This window comes from Penicillium brevicompactum (genome assembly GCF_028827555.1).
Source record: "Penicillium brevicompactum strain IBT 35665 chromosome Unknown utg000005l_segment0_segment0, whole genome shotgun sequence".
Classification (NCBI taxonomy): Eukaryota; Fungi; Ascomycota; class Eurotiomycetes; order Eurotiales; family Aspergillaceae; genus Penicillium; species Penicillium brevicompactum.
This window is the reverse complement of record NW_026623208.1, coordinates 2,812,194-2,830,758: the sequence shown is the minus strand read 5'-3', so window position 1 is coordinate 2,830,758 and position 18,565 is coordinate 2,812,194. Positions and strand designations below refer to the sequence as shown.

Genomic DNA, 18,565 nt, shown 5'->3' with positions numbered 1-18,565 from the left:
CTGTGGTATCTATCGTGATGCTATTTCAGGGTTCATGATGGCGTGTTGCGCCCATAATGATCGTGACATTCGCATCAGCTGACGCAATTATTAGACCGCATTTAATATACTCTCTTGTTTTTGAAAAGAAAAATATACATTCCATAAACACACCCTAGAAAGAGAAGGCCAGCTTTGATCGGCCGATATCATTTAATCTGTCCTGATGATTTGTGTATCCCGACGTTATTTTCATGAAAGGCTTCTCATGAAGGGTTACAAATATCATCCATCTGTACAATCACGACATTTGCGGCTACAGTTCCTGTTTTTCTCTGGCTACCTTTGAATGCCATCTTGCCATTGGTCCTTCCATCACCCCACGCCAACCCCGCGCTAGTATTGGCTTTTTGTCCTAATGCGGCATCTCGAACCACTGGAGTAAGGAAATCCTAGATGTACTTAATTGGGCTATATAACAACTCTCTCAATTAGTATAATGAACATCCAGAAGCACCTGGGTAAGACATCATGTTTCGGTTCTCGCATCTGTTGGCGTTGATCGCAGTTCTCAATTTCCTGGGTGTCAGGGCAGTTGCACACCCGGACGCAAAATGCCAATTACAAACAACCACAAAACCACGAATCTTTCTTTTGAGTGATATTGACAATGAGCCTGATGATGCACAGTCCTTGGTACGGCTTCTCCTCTATTCCAACGAGTTCCAGATCGAGGGCCTTGTTGCTACAACAAGCTTCTGGCTCAACGACACTACCCGGCCTGACCACATGGAAGATATTGTCCTTGGGTACAAAGAATCACTGCATAATCTAAAGATTCATGCCTCAGGTTGGCCTGAGCCTGATTACCTCCTGTCGCTCATCAAGTCAGGATCAACTCGTTATGGCATGGACGGGGTAGGCGAAGGTCAAGACAGCGAAGGCTCAAACCTACTGATTGACGCTGTCGATTCATCCGAGGAGCCACTCTGGGTTCCCTTATGGGGCGGTGCAAACACTCTGGCCCAGGCACTATGGAAGGTCAACTCCACGAGATCCGACATCGACAAGTTTGTGTCGAAATTGCGTGTCTATTCAATTTCCGATCAAGATAATGCTGGTCCGTGGATCCGTCGTCATTGGCCTAGTTTGTTCTACATTGCTAGTGTCCATGCGTTCAATCGGTACGGCAATGCAGCTTGGGGAGGTATGTCCGGCGACGACTATTACCATTTCCCGAACAATGCGAACAAAGAAGTGATCTCCCCCGCGTGGATCGAAAGGAACATCCAGATTGGTCCTTTGGGCGGCAAATATCCAAGCAGTGAATTCATCATGGAGGGTAAGAGAATCCGTTTCTTTGTATCTGATTCCAGGGCGCTGACAATGCATTGCAGGCGACAGTCCCTCTTTGCTGTATCTGATTCCCAACGGTCTTTCCGATCCGGAACACCCGGAGTGGGGATCCTGGGGAGGTCGATACAGCCCCGTTGTCTGGGGCGAGGGCCATTTTGCGGACAGCATAGATATTCTTGTCGACGACGACGGAAAAACCATGATGGGCTCCCAAGTAACCATCTGGCGATGGAGAACTGCATTCCAGAATGATTTCAAAGCTCGAATGCAATGGACCATTCAATCTGAGTTTAGCCGAGCAACTCACGCGCCCATTGCAGTTGTCAATGGAAGTTCTACCCGAGACGTTCTGGAATACACTGTGTCTCCAGAACAGACCATCATTCTTGACGCATCTGAGTCCTGCAGTACTGATGGCAGTTCTCTCTCATACAGTTGGTGGCAGTACCTGGAGCCCAGCTCAAACCTCAACACACCGAAACGAGATGTGACTGTTCTTGAGTTGAGGGAGGTCCACGCTGCCCGAATTTCTGTTGACATTCCCTCGTCTCAGACGCTTCGCAGAGCCGGTAGAGGGGTGCACCCACATGCGGATAAACATTTGCATCTCATTCTTGAGGTTTCAAATGGTTTGCAGGTATCTTATCGACGGACCATCTTGACCATCAAGGGAGAGGGAGAAAGCACGCAAAAGACCGACTCAACGATGCATGATGAATTGTAAATCCGATGTGCTTGCCACAAATAGACGCCTTAGGCGATGATACCGATGAGAATGTACACGTATCAAGGGCAGAGAGGGTGGAGAGAAAAAAATAAGGAAACTCGCGCTTCAACTCTCCCCGTCTGGCACAATTACCGCTTCCTTCCACTCATTTAGTCATTGCTTGGTTGCGAAGGTGAACAACCACTTTTAATGTACGCATTGGTATGTCTATACAGTCACTACAAGCTGATTTCGAGCACTGAATTCGATGTGCACGCACACGAGCGGCTAGTGAGACATGCTCTTAGGTTTATCAAAAGACCTAATCTACTGTGCTGTTTAAGCATTCTCGGCGTGGGCCTTGAAGCTCCGCCCTTGCAGTATGCCTGTACATGCTTACATCTGACTGGATGAATGGAGGTTCCACATGAACCATAGAGCTCAAGATCCAAAATTTATTGATTTTGTGAAATTTATTCATCTTATACACACTCTATTATGTGCATAAATCTAATAGGGGAAATTGAACTGCTGAGCCTTCGCGCCCAAAATTGGCACAAAGTCCTCGCCCTCACAGATTTTCATGGCCCGCTGATAAGCAGGACGGTCACCAACACGCTTCAGATAAGCGAGAATGTTCTTGTGCTTCTGCTCATCGAAATCGATCGGACAGAAGCCTCTCATGGTAGTCAGCGTGCAGATCGCCATGATGTCCGCGGCAGTGACGTCATTTCCGGCGAGATAGGATCCAGTTTCACCGAGGCGATTTTCAATCATCCCAAGGGCATTCTCCAGCTTTGCAGTGCCCACTTTGACGTGCACCGCCTCGGGGTCGTTGCTCAAGCGCCGGGTCATGAGCACGCGGAATAGAGCGGGCTGAAGGGAGGCATTGGCCCAGTGATACCACTCCAAGAAATCGACGTACTCTTGTCCATCTTTGGGGGTGCGGGACAGACGGCCCTCGCCGTATGCAGCAATAATGTAGTCGATGATGGCGCCCGATTCAGCAAGCACGACCTTCTTTTTGGAGAATGGTGAGCTGTCGTCTTCGATGACTGGGGCGGTTCCGGAGGGGTGTAGGTCTTTGATAGATTGAGGGGCGAAGATGGGATCGCGCTTGTGGAAAACATAGTCGTACTTGATACCAAGCTCTTCAGCGAGCCAGACGATGCGCTCGGATTGGGAGCGGCCTAGGTGGTGGATTGTCAATGGCATTGTGAAGCGGTGAGGGTCTCGGTTGTATAGTGTAAAGGAGAAGTTGAAGAAGGATACTACAAGCACATACAACGTGAATATCAGTCCAAGCAGAAAGTTAATCGTCTCTGAGGGACCGAGGCAGTTGTGCGCCCGCGCATTGCCGCTCTGGAGGATTTTCGGGGATACAAGCATCCATCTCCACTCTCGATCCACCTGCATTCTTCACTTTCGGAGCTCTCGCCGACGCTAGAGCTGGGTGGGCTTAGTTGCTTGTGTGGGCTTGTGGGCAATGCATGTGTGAGCAAGGGAGGTTGCAGTGACACCACAACCTTAATCTTGCAACTTCTACTCCGTATAGACTGAGGACTATCGTCACAACTTCATTCCTACTCGTAGCTTTCTCCGTGCCTGTGACGTGATATAAGCTAAAGTGAACATCTTGTCGCACCATAGCGTACGTGTCTACAATATCTTACGTATTGACTCGGCGCTTTCACTAGGGCCCAAATGATCACCGCGCTTTTGACATCCCAATTAGGCCTAGAATTCATTACATGCCAGCCCCGTCGGTCCACCATGGATGATTCACCTCGCCACCTCCAGGGCTGGGCCCACCACAAGTGACCCTGACAAACATGGGAGGCCTGGACAAGTCTGGTTACTAACATGATGGTCGACATTGCAAAGAATTGTGTGCTGTAGTGACAGCCTGACAGGGGCCTGTTTTGAGCCTCGTACCTTTTTTGTTTGTTTTGTTTGTTGTTGGCTGGGTCCTTCCTTTTCCCTTGTTGCATGTCTTTGATAACCAAAGCTGTTGTCTTTCGCTCGGTGCTAGGGTCTGATTGGAATTCATACTTAGGTATCGGATGCCCAGGTGGAGAAATAGTAACGAGCCATATCGATTGCCTGGGGTCTGCAAGCATTTTTTGAATCAAAGTTGGGCTTAATATATAAATTGATCCAATTCCCACAAGAAGCATTCCCAACTTGCGAGTCAACTCTCCCAAATCATTCAGCCTTAGAATGTTGTTGATTTGAAATTACAATGGCCCAATACATCTTATAATCCCAAGTGTTCAGCGTGAAGTATTCTACAGTTCGCATCCAAGATCCAAGGTGTCTACATTTACGGGCGCTGCGGATATAGCGGGATTAGTCAGGCACCGATTCTCGGAAGTCAAGTGGCGGGGAAACCCCAGATGTTCACGGCCCGAGGTCAAGCGGGAGCTCCTTGTTTTTATTTCTTACTTCGTTCTTCTTCTCTTCTTGACACTCCTAAGGCAATTGCTCCTCCACTTCTGCGCTTTACCCTCAGCCATGTTCCGCTTAGCGCGACGCATCCCACGACGCGTTCCAGTTGCACCCATCTCCTCACGAGCATTGCGGTCTTTCACATGCGGTTATCCTCGGATGACGCCAGTTCAACCCCCGGTGTCCACCACCTTGCCCTCAGACGCCTACCAGCTCCTGTCAACACAAGAAAAAGCCGGTGAAGCTGAAGATGCGCTTTACGACCAACAGATTCGCGATGTTGAATCCTGGTGGAGCTCGCCTCGTTACGACGGTATCAAGCGCCCGTATACGGCCGCCGATGTTGTGAGCAAGCGCGGCTCGCTCCAGCAGACGTACCCCAGCTCTTTGATGGCGCGCAAGCTTTTCAATTTACTCAATGAGCGCGCCGCTGCTGGCCAGCCGGTTCACACAAGTAGGTGGGGTTATGAAGATCTTCAATGGCAGGACTAACCGCATGCGCAGTGGGAGCTATTGATCCCGTACAAATGACGCAACAAGCCCCAAACCAAGAGATTCTCTATGTATCTGGATGGGCTTGCTCTTCACTTTTGACGAGTACTAATGAGGTATCCCCCGATTTTGGCGATTATCCATACAATACCGTTCCCAACCAGGTCCAACGATTGTTCAAGGCCCAGTCCATGCATGACCGGAAGCAGTGGGATACGAGGCGGAAGATGACACCAGATCAGCGAAAGGCGACACCTTACACCGATTATATGCGACCCATTGTCGCGGACGGCGATACCGGGTATGTCTAATGCCGTGATCCAGAAGCACCGGATTGGCTAACATGATGTGAAGACATGGTGGCCTGTCAGCGGTCCTTAAGCTCGCCAAATTGTTTGCAGAGAACGGCGCGGCGGCTGTGCACTTCGAAGATCAATTGCACGGCGGAAAGAAGTGCGGCCATCTTGCAGGCAAGGTGCTCGTTCCCATGGGTGAACACATCAACCGACTAGTCGCTGCCCGATTCCAGTGGGATATGATGGGATGTGAGAACTTGGTCATTGCACGCACAGATTCCGAAAGCGGTCGCCTTATCAGCAGTGCTATCGATGTGCGTGATCACGAATTCATTCTCGGTATCACAGAAGATGTGGAGCCTTTAGCCGAAACTCTCCAGGCCATGGAGCGTGAAGGTGCCTCACCTAGCGAGATCGACGCGTTCGAACTCGATTGGGTCAAGAAACATAAACTTGTTACTCTCGACGAAGGTATGTCTTTTTGTTCCGATGTTGGGGCAGGTATTAACTATTCGAAGCTGTCGATGCCCATCTAGAGTATGAAGGAGCGCCGCAGTCATCCCGCGATGGCTACAAGGCTTACGTCAAGAGCAACCCCGACCTCTCATTCTCCCGTCGCCGAGCTCTTGCAAACGACTACGCAAAGACCCCCCGTCGTCTGGTCATGCGATAGTCCCCGCACTCGCGAAGGATTCTACCACTACCGCGCAGGATTCCCCGCAGCCACCAAGCGCGCTAAAGAATTCGCTCCTTATGCCGATCTCCTTTGGGTTGAGACAGGCGACCCAGACGTGAAGAAGGCCGGTGCTCTTGCCGGTGAAGTCCGGGAGGCATTCCCCGGAAAGAAGCTCGTTTACAACCTCAGTCCTTCGTTCAACTGGATGGGACAAGGATTCGATGAGGCTTCTCTCAAGTCTTTCATTTGGGATATTGCTAAGCAAGGGTATGTGTGGAGTCCACATTGATGCATCATGTGCGCTAATTTTCTCTAGATTCGTTTTGCAGCTTATCTCTCTCGCGGGCCTGCACACCAATGCAACCATTACCACCGAGCTTTCGCGCGCATTCAAGGACGAGGGAATGTTGGCCTACGTCCGTCTGGTCCAATCGCGCGAGAAGGATCTTGGTGTTGATGTTCTCACGCATCAGAAGTGGAGCGGCGCGCCTTATATGGATGGTATCATGGGGGCGATCCAGAGTGGAAGCAGCAGCAGCAAGAGTATGGGCGAAGGCAATACCGAGAAGGGTGAGTTTGGAATTACTTTGACCTTTGAGAATCAACTAACCTCGAGTAATAGGTTTCTAATTTTCAAGCTCAGGGTGTGCAAAACTGCGAGCTTTGAGGTAAGGCTTGCACTTTGCTATACCCGTGTCTTTGTCTTCCAATGTTGTGTTACAAAATATGTTGCATTTAGAAGCCGAAATTCACGTATGATGAATTGCTTGCTACGACTTGAATCACCAAGTAATAGTCTAAACGATGCGAGGAAATAAATTGGTAGTACAAAATTGACGGGGAGAGTCAAAGCCTAAAAAGCAGGGGCAGTTCGCACAATAAAGACCTTATCGTATGAATAAGATTGCGGAAAGCAACGGGTCTGGATAGCTCATTAAACGAAAGCGACAGCGGAGCCAGGATCACCCACAGATGTCAACGCGTCTGAATCCACTTTACTCACAATGCCATCGTGTTTGCACAAGAGCAACTGGCGACTATACCAATCGAGGCTGACCCAATGAACAAAAACAGAGCGTGTACGATGTGTATCAATGATCATTTTTGATTCCAAAGTTTTACGCATACTCCGTACACAGTATAGTATTCCTGTTCTGGGCTATACACGTGACAGGAATACCGATGCCTATACTACCTCGACATAAGCACGCGGTCAGTTGGTGTAAGCCCGATTCGCGACCTAGTTCAAGTTTCGGAGCCTAATAGAGCTTGCAGGAGGCTTTTCGTGTGAGATATCTAGCTATTGTTGACAAGCGATCAAACCGTATAGAGTACCGAATACTGTTAATACTCGACTTGGAGGGGAAATCCGAGGAAGGCCGTTACGTGTGTGAATTACAGACAGGAACCGCGTCAGAACGGAACTTCAACTTCATCTCGTTATCCGCATACTCCGTACAGAGTATCTTCAACCAATTTATCGTGTACAAACGCATTCACCATGGCCTGAACAAGGCGCGACAATCAATCACCGATTCCCGCCCGCCACGGTAATAGCTCGTTCTATCATAAATGTTCATATTGGATTCTCCTGATCGGCATCCGCTTACTCTTTTTGATTGTGAGATCGCGTAGGAAAAAGCCTGAATCATAGGCAGTAAGGATATTTGTTGGCGAGGCACCTACGAATAGCCCCGAGACACCCATGGGTTCTCGTTTAATTTTCCTGTTTTGATCTTCCAATCATAGGGCCATATTCTTTCTCTCGCTGACAGGCACCCTACCAAGTCGCATTCATTTCAGTCAGCAGAATGACCCGAAGATGAATGAGTTCTGAGGTCGTAGGAGAGAAAATCAATGGAAAGATGTGTATCGATGTAATTTGTTGATTGAATGTTTCAAAACCGAAATGGTAAAAACAAGTTTGGTGGGGGATGAGTAATAATACACGTGATCGAATTACAAACCGGAACCGCGTCAGAACGAAACTTCAACTACATCCTTAGAACTCATCCGTCTCCAAACATTACAAGTCCGTTTCAAAGCTCTTACCATGGGCCGTACGGTAGATCAGACTGTGCACTCCTCGTTCGTCGAGTTCAGGTATGTCGAGTCCCCGTGGGAGTCATGCACGTGCTAAAATTCCGAGTAGGAGCAAGAATGAGGACAAGGCAAGCGACTCTCCAATGTTTTTTGACTTCTGATACTAATACATTACCTTTTAAAGTGTCTTTCCGTGCAATGCATTTACTGCCAACAAGTGAGAGCCAAGAACACGTCGCGACAGAAGCAGCATCTCCTCGAATGTCCCGGATTACGCGGACATCCCGACGCGCAGCTTTCGCAACCCGCGCAAGTCCCCAACGGTATCGGCGGTCCGAATGGATACCCCGGAACTCCCAATGGACCTACCGGCGCGCCAGGAGCGACTGGCGCTGGTACAATCGGCACTCCGAACGGTACTCTGATGACCAACGGCGTCAACCCCCACGCGACTCCGTTACAGGCCCCGTTGCAAGCGCTGCAGAACCGCGCTATGGCTACACCTGTTCCTCCCACTGGTCCTCCCTCCGCACCACCCAGCGCTGCGCCGTCGCGTCCAACTCCCAAGCCCAAGTCCAAGAACTCGACCTCGAGTCTGCCGGCGCCCCCGCTGGACGATGTACACGCAGCTTTTGTTGAGTTCAGGTATGCCCCGCGTCTGAGTATTGCGGAACACGAACTAATCTCTGCGTTTGTCCCGTTTGCAGAGCTAAGGAAGAAGACAAGGTAAGCGCAATTACTCCCTTTCCTTTCTTCTTACTTCTCTTACTAACACAATGTCTTCCCAGTGCCTCTCGGTCCAGGTAGGATTATCGTCCACTATTTCTGTGCTAGCTACTAATTTTACCCCAAGTGTATCTATTGTCAATCTGTCCGCGCCAAGAACACCTCGCGACAGCGTCAACACCTTCTTGAGTGCCCGACATACCTCAGCGTGATGAAGGACTCCATTCCCGCCAACAATCTGTTGCACACATTCCCGGAGGGTGATGTGGCGCGCTCATTGCAAATTCCCGCGCCGACGCTGGAGCTGGACTTCCGCATGAGCATTAAGATGAACCCGAAGGTCACCGTCGGAACCGGCATATGGGGTCATCGCGACTGGGTCTCGTTCCTCGGCGGCCAGTGGGCTGGACGATGGGGAAAGGGTATCGTTTTGGTAAGAACAACCTAAATCCCAATCACAGTACATTGAATACGGTTTGAATACGATCTAACTTTCAAATACAGCCCGGTGGTCAAGATACGCAAATCGTGACCAAGGACTCGACCACCAACCTTCAGGCCAGCTACATACTCCAGACCGTTGACGAGCCACCCGCGTTCATCATTGTTCGCTCAGAAGGCTGGTTGACAGGCGCCAAAGACGTCCTGGAGAAGGTCATTGATTCCAACATGGCCGACGGCGTCAACCCCGGCAGCTACAAGTACCGAGTCAACCTTCGAATGGAGACCGGCGACGAGCGTTACACTTTCCTCAACACCTTGATGTGGATTGGCAGCGGGTGCCGCCGAGGACATGAAGGTAATTTCACGACCATCCCCATTCGCGCATCGCAAGCTAACTCATATTCCAGTCATTTTCGACTCGTTCCGCGTGAATTAGGCCGATCCTCGATCATGTTTGTCCGTTCTTCAGCGAGTTCATGCTTCCTCACCTCGACTTCAAATGCCAGGAAAACGGTGTTTCTTTTTACCCTGTTTCTTTTTTTCGGCGCAACGTTTTATGATTCGCTTGCCGGTTTCCTCGGCTCTTTGATTTCGAAACACGGGTTTTCGCCCCGGTGTTCTTACGTGCCTCCGACAATCCAAGCCGACGATGAGCTCTGCGACGTCTTTGCTCTTTTCTTTTTCAACCATTCGTATTTCTCTGGTCTTGCTTTTTTCTTACTTTTTCCTTTCTTGCTGATCTATTTCCTATGACATCTGTTGCAGTCATTACGGTCAGTCTCATAGGGTATTCTTTGTCTTTATCTCTTGTGTCTTGCGATTGATATCAGCTCGGTTATTGCTATGCTTCCAAGTGCCAATTCTATTGATCTACCGTTTTGCTCTTATTCTGAGCTGTTGCTCAGGTCTCGGTTCAATTGTCGAGATTCACCTTTAGTCCTCAGGTCAGGGACAGCTTGGTTGTTGTTCTACTTTAAACAACCGCGTTGATTGCCCCGGGGCGTTTAAGCGCCCAGGTGTTTAGGTGGGGCACATGTAAACGCCCATCAGTAACCGCTTAAAGCCAACAACTTGGAACCCGTGGACATTGGAAAGCCTCGGAGTTCCGGGGCTTTTTCAAGGTTGGAAGTAATGTAAATAAACTTGGAACCTGAAGTATTGGGTTGAGGTTATTTTCAAACGGAACATGACCCGCCGTCAGGTACGGAGTACGGAGTACTATTTCAACCATACAATACATTCATACCAGACACCAAAACCAGATACGAGATATATTTTCACATACCCGTAAGTCATACCGCATTTACGCAGCGACTATAGCTAAATACCTCTATTCAGATACGACAATACCAGAAACTAATTATTGGAAAGGAGAACATTTCCAGTCGCCTGTTCAAACATCTTCAACTTTTGAAGTAGGCACGCCAAAGTGGATCCATGGATATTTTCGCCTATGCCCGTGGGTATGAGGCTCTTCTGCTTTGATCTCACACCACCAGGGCTGACTGGGTCGCTTCGTGCCGTTGCCTGCTGACACGATCCATCTTTTTCCAAGGGCTCGTTCAATCAGAATTAGAAGACCTGGGGACTCTTTGTAGTACGCACTACCAAGTTTCATGAAGTCCACGGTCCACCTGTGTTCAAAGGGCGCCGCCTCCTTAGATAGCAACTGCATGAGTCCACGTTTACTACTTCGCAATTCCAGGCACGACCCTGGTTCGCTACATTCAAGGATATACTGTACATTCATTGATACATTAAAACTTCCACTGCTAAGTCAAATAAACCCATGTGACAACACCAAAATACAACGCAATGCCACAACTTCCAAGACCAAAATTTCAAACAGAGTCTCCATACAGCAATGGGAACTCACCATCCGACATGCCCAGCATACCAGAAAAGCTTTCCGCGCCATTGAACACAAACTCATTGAAGGACTGGTGGTCCCACGAGACCGAGATGGAGTTCCTTGGGTACGAAGCGGCATCCAGCGGTCCCGTCAGCAACTGCATATTCCGTTCGTCGCCGAAGAAACCCTGAGAAAGGCCGAGGAAATTCTGGAATAGTGTACGGAGTTGAACCAGAGGATAGCTGATACCTGTCTGTGTTAGGCAATCGGCGATAGCTTTCATCAGATTGAAGTCCCCGATGTCAGATGTGGCGACGACGTTGCAGAAGAGGACCAAGTATGCGGTGGCGGGATAGAGTAAAATTGTCCTGCTGGGTCTTAGTAATGGAAATGAGTGTAAAGGCGCCGTGGAATACTCACCAGTTCAAAAAGCTGACGGCCGTTTGCTTTTCGGCTGTGTGACACATTGATACCAACGCAGAGAGCTCTTGGCGTGCGGATTGGAGATATCCATCCGTTGAGTGAAGCGGTTGATCGGAATCAGCTTGGAGAAGATAGAGAATGCCAGTCATTACAGATTGGTATGCGAACTTTAGAGCAGACATTTCAGTCTGACGGTCAAGTCCTTTCCACTCTGAAGACAATGTGTCAATCTGACCGGGTTAGCATACAGGCTATCAGATACCTTACGAGAATGTATCAATCTCACCTGGTTCATGCGGTGGTTTATAGACTCCATTTGAAGAAGCATATGTTCCCCAACCACATGTAACGATGAAACGTGCTGAGCCAAAGAGTCTGGAAGATATGACACAACTGTGTCTTGGACCCGAGCCAGATCAACGTAGATCAAAAGAAGCTCAGCGATCTCGGGGAAAGTAGGATATAGATCGGCGAAAGTGGGTGGGAGGTGTACATCGAGAAGACACCGCGAGGTTCGTACTTTGTAAGCGTGATTTCTGTCCAAGGTAAAACACCAAAGGAAGCAGAATAGCTCCTCTTCCGTTGCTACTCCCCTCAATACGACTCCCGGAAGGTCGAGATCGGTACAAGTTTTGCAAGCGGCCTTGGTAAGGTCGCCGCTCAGACCAACGTCACCGGCGCCTTGATGAAGGAATACCTAAGCAGATGTCAGTAGGTCCATTGTGGTGGTGGGGATAGATAGCATACACCACAAAGAATAGCCTGTAATAAACCAAGTGACGGTGCGACGAGTAGTGGAATTTGCTTCAGTGCGACTTGAGCCGCCGCTCGGTACTCCATAGCATTTTCCTGGAGTTCGAGAGCGAGATCTGGATCGTCCTCGAGATTGATCACGGTTGTAAGAAACTTGTATGCAACAGCGTTGACACAGACAGTATAAATGATAGACTCGGGCTGCGATACCCTCTTGCGAAGGAGAGAAAGACCCATATGTTTCAAAGTTCCTGTTGAAACATGTCTGAAGTAATCTGCAACGAATGGCCCGAACCTGTCGGTCTCGATATCTGCACGGCATTTCTAATCAATTTCTATTCTCTAGTCAAAAGTCACGAGCGGGAGCATACCTTTCAACATCCAAGTAAGGAACTCGATAGGTGGAATCCTCGGTGATCCGGCGCCTGGGATTCCACTCTGCGCCTCCTGTGCAAAAGCTGATGGGTCATTTGATAATACGTTCATGACCGAGAGTGCGGTTTCTAGCACATTGCGTCTATCGAAAGTGAGTCCCGGTAACTGGCGCAGTTGGCGCAGAATAGTTGATTGCGCGTCATAAATGGGATCGTATAGAATTCGAGCGTTGGGTGTGAGTGAATCATCCCACGCCAGCTGTGATATAGCACGAGAGGTCGGTAAGAACGGTACGACTTCGTTTGAAGATGTCACCAATTCGTCAAATTCAACATCAGGAAGAATTTGAAGTCGAGAAATGTGAGAAGGGCCAGCGCTTGATGTTTCCTGGCGACGGCTAGCCATGCATCTCCGCTTCGTGGTTCGCTTTCGATCACACGTAATTTCTGCATCCTGGCAGTTGCCGCATGGGTCTTTTCTATCGCAGCGGACCTTTTTTTCTTTCATCAGTACGGCTCACTTGCGAGTCCAGGGGTCGAATTTGATTTTCGCCCAAAGCATACCTTGCGGGAGTGACACAGGTCACACTGCATGTCATTATTAGCGGGAGAGGTTTGCTTTTTCGGAGTGATTCATACCACAGATAATGTGCCCCTGGTGCTTCTAGAAGGGGTGTCACTTGACATCATGAATTCCTATTTTTCTCGAGAAAAGAGGAAGCCATGTATAATACGGGGCACATCGAGAGTGGACCCTTAAAATAAAAATTGGATTTCAAAAATTTCGGAACTTCGGACATTTGCCAAGAAATTTGTGAACCAGGCAGCATTGATCGACTTGGCGGGTTTCATCGTCTTCTTGGCGTCGGTAGCCGAGACTTAATTATAGACCCCAACTATACGGAGTACAGCCCTGTGGACGGGAGGCTCAGCCATCGAGAATGGCTTTTCTATAGAAAAGCGCTGAGGTAGATCCGGACATCGCCGGTAAAAGAAGCTGAAGTCTTGTGGTTCTAACGTCTACGAAACGGTGATGAAACTGACGAACCTTCTTTTCTTACATTTGCCCTCACTTATATTCACCTATAATAGATCCACAGGGCTTAGAAAAATCTAGAAGCCAAAACAACACGATCTATTCCTTCATATTCAACAGCTATTTCTGTGATGTTGCTGGTGGAATACCAGCATCGGAATTGAGCATATCTAAGAAATGCTTTTGGCCGTGAGCTACTGTCTTTAGATATCGGTTTTTCGAAAACAAGCTTTGCGAAATTTAAAATCTTGAAGCTTCCATCATGGAGAGCAATCATAAAGTTCCTGACTATAGCACAGGCTACTCTGTACAGCGAAAGGCGTCAACACATTCCAAGTTCAAATCAAGAGCAAAGCTCCTGCTTCAGGACAACTCTCGTTTACTCCGTCTGAGATATTTAGTCACAAAAAGCCCGTTCAAGATCTCCCTTCGAAGATGCGGGGAGAAGACAAAAGAGATTGGAAGAACGGGTGATATGTCGGGGAAGGTGACATTTCTAGACCATTGCGCTTGTTAGACAAAGAAAATGACTAGTCTTCTGCACCCTAATCTAGTGATACTGACATCAATCGAAACAAAATGCTCCTTAGCAAATGTGTTTGACATGTGCCAAAAGGCGTGTGGAGAGGAGGCACTCTGCATGCTTTGTTTAGTTCAGTCCGAACCATGTCTCCCATGGAGCTTTATTGTTCGTGCGGGGCCGAAGACTCGCACTAGTTCGACCGCAAAGTTAGCTGACGCGCCAGGAAAAAGCTAAACTAAGCCTAGCAGTTCATAGTCTCAGTGGATCCCAGGGTGGTTGGTTTGCCGGTACGCGACCGGCAATCGCCCCACGCGGCGTGTCTCTCAGGGGCACCTCGTTGTGGTAACGGGGAAACCAACTCCGGTCGCAGGTAGCACTTGAGTATATGAGCCTCAGATCTTTGGGATAGTCAAAGCACAAGCATGCAACGTTTTCACGAGAAGCTGTTTCAATTGAATGAGTGTTGTGTGGGACATCCGAGACGCGCCGGACTCAAAATAAGTCACCAGCACTGCCCTCGGCCATGGGTACTTAGCTCGGGCGCAGTCAGGGGGTGTGGCTTCTCCGTTTGGCCAAGCAAAGCGCCCGGCGTGCAGGAACAAGTGCTAAGGGCCGCTGGAGAGTCACATGATTTTGGAACATTTCAAACGGCCAAGTCCCCAAATTTCTGAGAAATTGGCCCAACTGGGCCCTTATTTGTTAGCAAAAATGCCGTGCACGGACTCCACCCATAGTAAAAAGTTCCCCACCAGCACTTTCTGGACAGGTTAACTGTTGCATGCCTTTTTCTCACCCAAACATGGTCGGTGAGTATGTATAGAAGAACTCTTACCTGCAATCCAAGGATTCTGGCTGGAGTTTGATGACTCATGTAGTTACTGAGTCTAAAAACAGAGCCGCATTCATGGTTCCATGGGTCGGGCAATACTTAGTTTTTTTAGTTTTTACCGTCCATACCATACCCATTTTACCAGTACCATCACCGAGTACTGTATTAGATATACATGAAATCAATCATGTAAACAGAAACCTTGGAAGTGCATCGCGCTTGTTTTCCTCAACACTCGTAAATAAAATTATAACCAGGCATGGTAAGGTCGCTACCTCGGACAACCAGCCCCAAGACGCCAACGCCTTCAGAAGTATAAACCCTTCAAATGAGCCACCAACTGGTCACTCACAATCATCCAATGGGCATGCAGCACCACAGCCCTAATCTCTCGGATCCATCGACTTAGGGCTTGGATTATCGTCTAGAAAAACAACATAGGACTCCTGTCTTGACTAAAAAGTAGAGTGCCCCAAAGAAACGGAAGATGGAAAGACCAGATGTACCCCACAAAATACATCTGAAATACCACGCCGTGCGAGTTGTAGATGTGGACTAGATCCGTTAGCCGATGTATCTAAGATAGAAAGAGCCCAGCATACCGTCAAACATAGCCTGGAGATACTGCTGTTGTTGATACACAATGCCAGAAGGCCATTGCTGAATGTCCACAACAAGACCAGATTAGTCCTGAATGCTTTATATGAGTCGTCAAGTGCCACGCCCTCATTATCATCCGGTTCTTTCCATGGTGTCAGTGCTCGCTTCACAGTGGAAGCAAATTGTTCGTCGATGTCAATTTGCGGCTTTTCCAACTCCTCAACGAACGGAGTCTCATCGTCCTTTTTCGTTTGGGCCGATGGAAGCTTTTCCGGTGCGTCTGATCCTTTCGTGCCCCAAGAAACATCATGCCAGTTGCAAAATGCATACACCATGAGCACATTAATGGTCGATGGCATACCAAGGAAATAGGCCCAGGATGAAGTAAACATGTGCCATGGATCAGCATAGAGAATGCTGGCAATGAAGTAGATTCCGTAGGTTGATACCAAAGCCACCAAGACAATTCCGCCGGTGGATCCAATGAATCCGGAGATCAGGGCTGAGAAACCATGATCGAAATCGAAATCAAGATTTTCCGGCGTCAATGCTTGCGCGACGAGATAGAATGAGAGAACCAAGAGATAAGCTTGTACTACTGAGAAATACACAAACGAGAGTGTATACAGGAATTTGGATCTAACCTCGAACGTCAGCGGGAACATAACATAAGAAGCGTAAGACGTACCCTTTTGGTCGGTTTCCGAGCGCAAGGATAAATTGAAGCATGAGGAATGCTAAGTAACCGATCTTCAAAAAATTATTGACGATCGGAGTCGCATCATTGCCAAAAGGCCATCCATGGAATTTGTTTGACCCACTGGGCGTTCCAACAATATCCAAAATGACCGAACTTGTGAGCCAATATGACGCTAATCGAGATGTTAGCTAAGGCCTGTAGTAGAGTAGCATAGTTAGATACGCAGAATAGGACTCACATACCCAATGAAAACCATGTCATGACCAGCTGACAGATATTATAGAGTAGTTGAACATGGAGAGCGACCAATCGAAAGATCCCATGTCCGCTATGATAGATGCGATTGAAATGAATAACCGAGTAGAGAGATGCAGCAAAAGAGCCATTCAGCCAGCGTCGACGCTGACTCAAAAATTCTGCTGGCAGCTCTGGCACATCAGTCTCTCCTTTCGATGGTTTCACATATGTTAACCGCCACTGACTGCCAGCTTTGGCAACCAATTCAAAACAAAGAATGCGATCTTCAGCAAGAAACATATTCTTTTTGAAGATATTCATTCCGTCAATGCCCTTTTTGCCCAATTTGCTAGAAAGCGTATGGTCACCATGGAAATACTGTTCCAACGGTCGGCCCATGATCGCCCGGTAGCGGTAGGCTGAGAACGCGCCCGGAAGTACACTGACATAGCCAAAACTGCTCTCTAATGGTTTATCCAAGATGTTGGAAATTTTGTATTCGAAGTTTTGGGCTGCAACCAATGGGTTCATGAGCTTTTTCCATCGGTGGCCGAGAAGTGCATGGATCTCGCCGCAGGCTCCGCCGAGATTCTTATCGTTGTAAAACGCTTGCCATAAGGCAAGTAAAGACTTGGCACCAGGTTTTGTACCTGCATCGATGAGTATGCAGATCTCAGGGTTGAGTATGCGTCCAAACGCATTAAATAACCATCGATGAGAGTTGATCTTTTTTGTGTTCTTGTTTTTGAGACAAAATATCATTTGTACTGGCGGCAGGTTCATTGGGTTGTCTTTATATGGGCGCACCAGCTCTTGCTTGGGGGTAATCGATAGTTGAGTAGTATATTCAAACTAGGCGTAGTTAGTTAGAGCCCACAGATTCAGAGCTTCACCAGGTGTCCGCCTGAAAATAGAACCAAAACTCACAATGTGCGCCACAGTCTCTCTTCCATCCACATCCTGCTTCATGACTCCGTCTTGAAACACCCCGATAGTTGCCAGAACATCGAGTGTATTCTTATCGCACGGGTCCATCCCATCGAAGACTAGGCAGACGACGATCTTCTGCCAAGCGGGACCTCCTCTGTTCCAAAACTCCGTTTTCTTCAAATTGACGATGTCTCTGACATTTTGCATAACGCCGTGGAGAGTTCTCGCGGTGAGGACCTTATCCTCGTTGTAGTAAGTGATCGCAATGAGGAGCTCGGTATGTCTGTTGTACATCGAAGGACGTAGATTGTAACCATTGCGTAGCGTAAACTCATCAGGATCGCAGGTGGCGGCAGTATCTAGCCCATTATCAGCATATTCATCAGAAGACGTAGTAAGTTTCATTCCCAACTCACATCTCATTTGTGTAAACTCCTCTGAAAGCTCACCCCCAGCATCTCGGTATTCCGGCTGGATAGCATTGCGAATGGGACTCGGTACCGGATAGTTGACGCTCAAGACGGAGCCCTGTACCAACTTGATACGACGCGTCGGATATCGGCGAATGGTACTGCTCTTGTGTTGTGGCGCCGAGTCGTTCGAAGAAGCAATAGCGGAGCCCTGGCAAGGAAAGTTTTGCAATTTGAACTGGCCAGGCATATCTTGTGAATCCATGAAATCGGCTTCGGGGTCATTCGCCTCCGCCGATAAAGTGCTGTAGGATCTTTGAGTGACTCCCCTGGGAGGGACCGGGTCTGCGAAAGGACCAAGAGAGTGTGCAGAGGTGTCGGCTGGGTAAAGAAGGGAGACTGCCTGCTCATGTACGGGCTGTGGACTCTAGTTGATACCGAGACCGTCAGCTCGGCTTGCCGCATGCCGGGAAATCAATCAATTTCCATCTCTCACACACGTACCCGATGAGAAGGATCTCCATTCATGCTGTCGCTTTCCTCGCTTTGTCGTGCATACTCAAATGAGTAGGGTCTGTGAAATGAAGGGTCCATGATGTATCCAACAATCTCTAACGTGGGACCAGTCTCGATAGTACTTGAGCTGAGGATCCAAAATACAATCCCTGGAGCCAAGCCAGTTCGGATCGATAGAAATCACAGTACCACAAGCTGTGCACTTTCATCCAATTT

The 18,565-nt window shown here is 48.5% G+C and overlaps 6 protein-coding genes across 6 annotated transcripts; 3 read left to right on the top strand and 3 right to left on the bottom strand.

Annotated features, from left to right (window-relative positions):
• Positions 1–510: 510 nt before the first annotated feature.
• N7506_006915 (DUF1593 domain-containing protein) lies at positions 511–2,059 on the top strand (the record flags this gene model as incomplete). The annotated part of the gene is made up of 2 exons (XM_056956208.1): positions 511–1,321; positions 1,377–2,059. The coding sequence occupies 2 exons, from the start codon at positions 511–513 to the stop codon at positions 2,057–2,059; spliced, it is 1,494 nt and encodes a 497-aa protein (XP_056810542.1).
• Positions 2,060–2,551: 492 nt separating this feature from the next.
• N7506_006914 (glutathione S-transferase family protein) lies at positions 2,552–3,256 on the bottom strand (the record flags this gene model as incomplete). The annotated part of the gene is made up of 1 exon (XM_056956207.1): positions 2,552–3,256. The coding sequence occupies one exon, from the start codon at positions 3,254–3,256 to the stop codon at positions 2,552–2,554; it is 705 nt and encodes a 234-aa protein (XP_056810541.1).
• A 1,299-nt stretch (positions 3,257–4,555) lies between these two features.
• Positions 4,556–6,583, top strand: N7506_006913 (methylisocitrate lyase ICL2; the record flags this gene model as incomplete). The annotated part of the gene is made up of 7 exons (XM_056956206.1): positions 4,556–4,943; positions 4,994–5,282; positions 5,336–5,748; positions 5,796–5,933; positions 5,989–6,220; positions 6,270–6,523; positions 6,576–6,583. The coding sequence occupies 7 exons, from the start codon at positions 4,556–4,558 to the stop codon at positions 6,581–6,583; spliced, it is 1,722 nt and encodes a 573-aa protein (XP_056810540.1).
• Positions 6,584–8,006: 1,423 nt separating this feature from the next.
• N7506_006912 (DUF3237 domain-containing protein) lies at positions 8,007–9,602 on the top strand (the record flags this gene model as incomplete). The annotated part of the gene is made up of 7 exons (XM_056956205.1): positions 8,007–8,056; positions 8,219–8,641; positions 8,704–8,722; positions 8,785–8,799; positions 8,850–9,155; positions 9,227–9,521; positions 9,574–9,602. 7 exons carry the CDS (start codon positions 8,007–8,009, stop codon positions 9,600–9,602), a joined length of 1,137 nt encoding a protein of 378 aa, XP_056810539.1.
• A 1,405-nt stretch (positions 9,603–11,007) lies between these two features.
• N7506_006911 (Zn(II)2Cys6 transcription factor) lies at positions 11,008–13,186 on the bottom strand (the record flags this gene model as incomplete). The annotated part of the gene is made up of 6 exons (XM_056956204.1): positions 11,008–11,386; positions 11,439–11,671; positions 11,728–12,138; positions 12,189–12,505; positions 12,566–13,061; positions 13,133–13,186. Coding segments are annotated over 6 exons (1,890 nt in total), but the record flags the coding sequence as incomplete, so codon positions are not given.
• Positions 13,187–15,411: 2,225 nt separating this feature from the next.
• On the bottom strand, positions 15,412–18,427 carry N7506_006910 (uncharacterized protein; the record flags this gene model as incomplete). Its single annotated transcript, XM_056956203.1, has 6 exons — positions 15,412–16,195; positions 16,245–16,428; positions 16,499–17,345; positions 17,421–17,782; positions 17,840–18,260; positions 18,338–18,427. 6 exons carry the CDS (start codon positions 18,425–18,427, stop codon positions 15,412–15,414), a joined length of 2,688 nt encoding a protein of 895 aa, XP_056810537.1.
• Between the last annotated feature and the right edge of the window lie 138 nt (positions 18,428–18,565).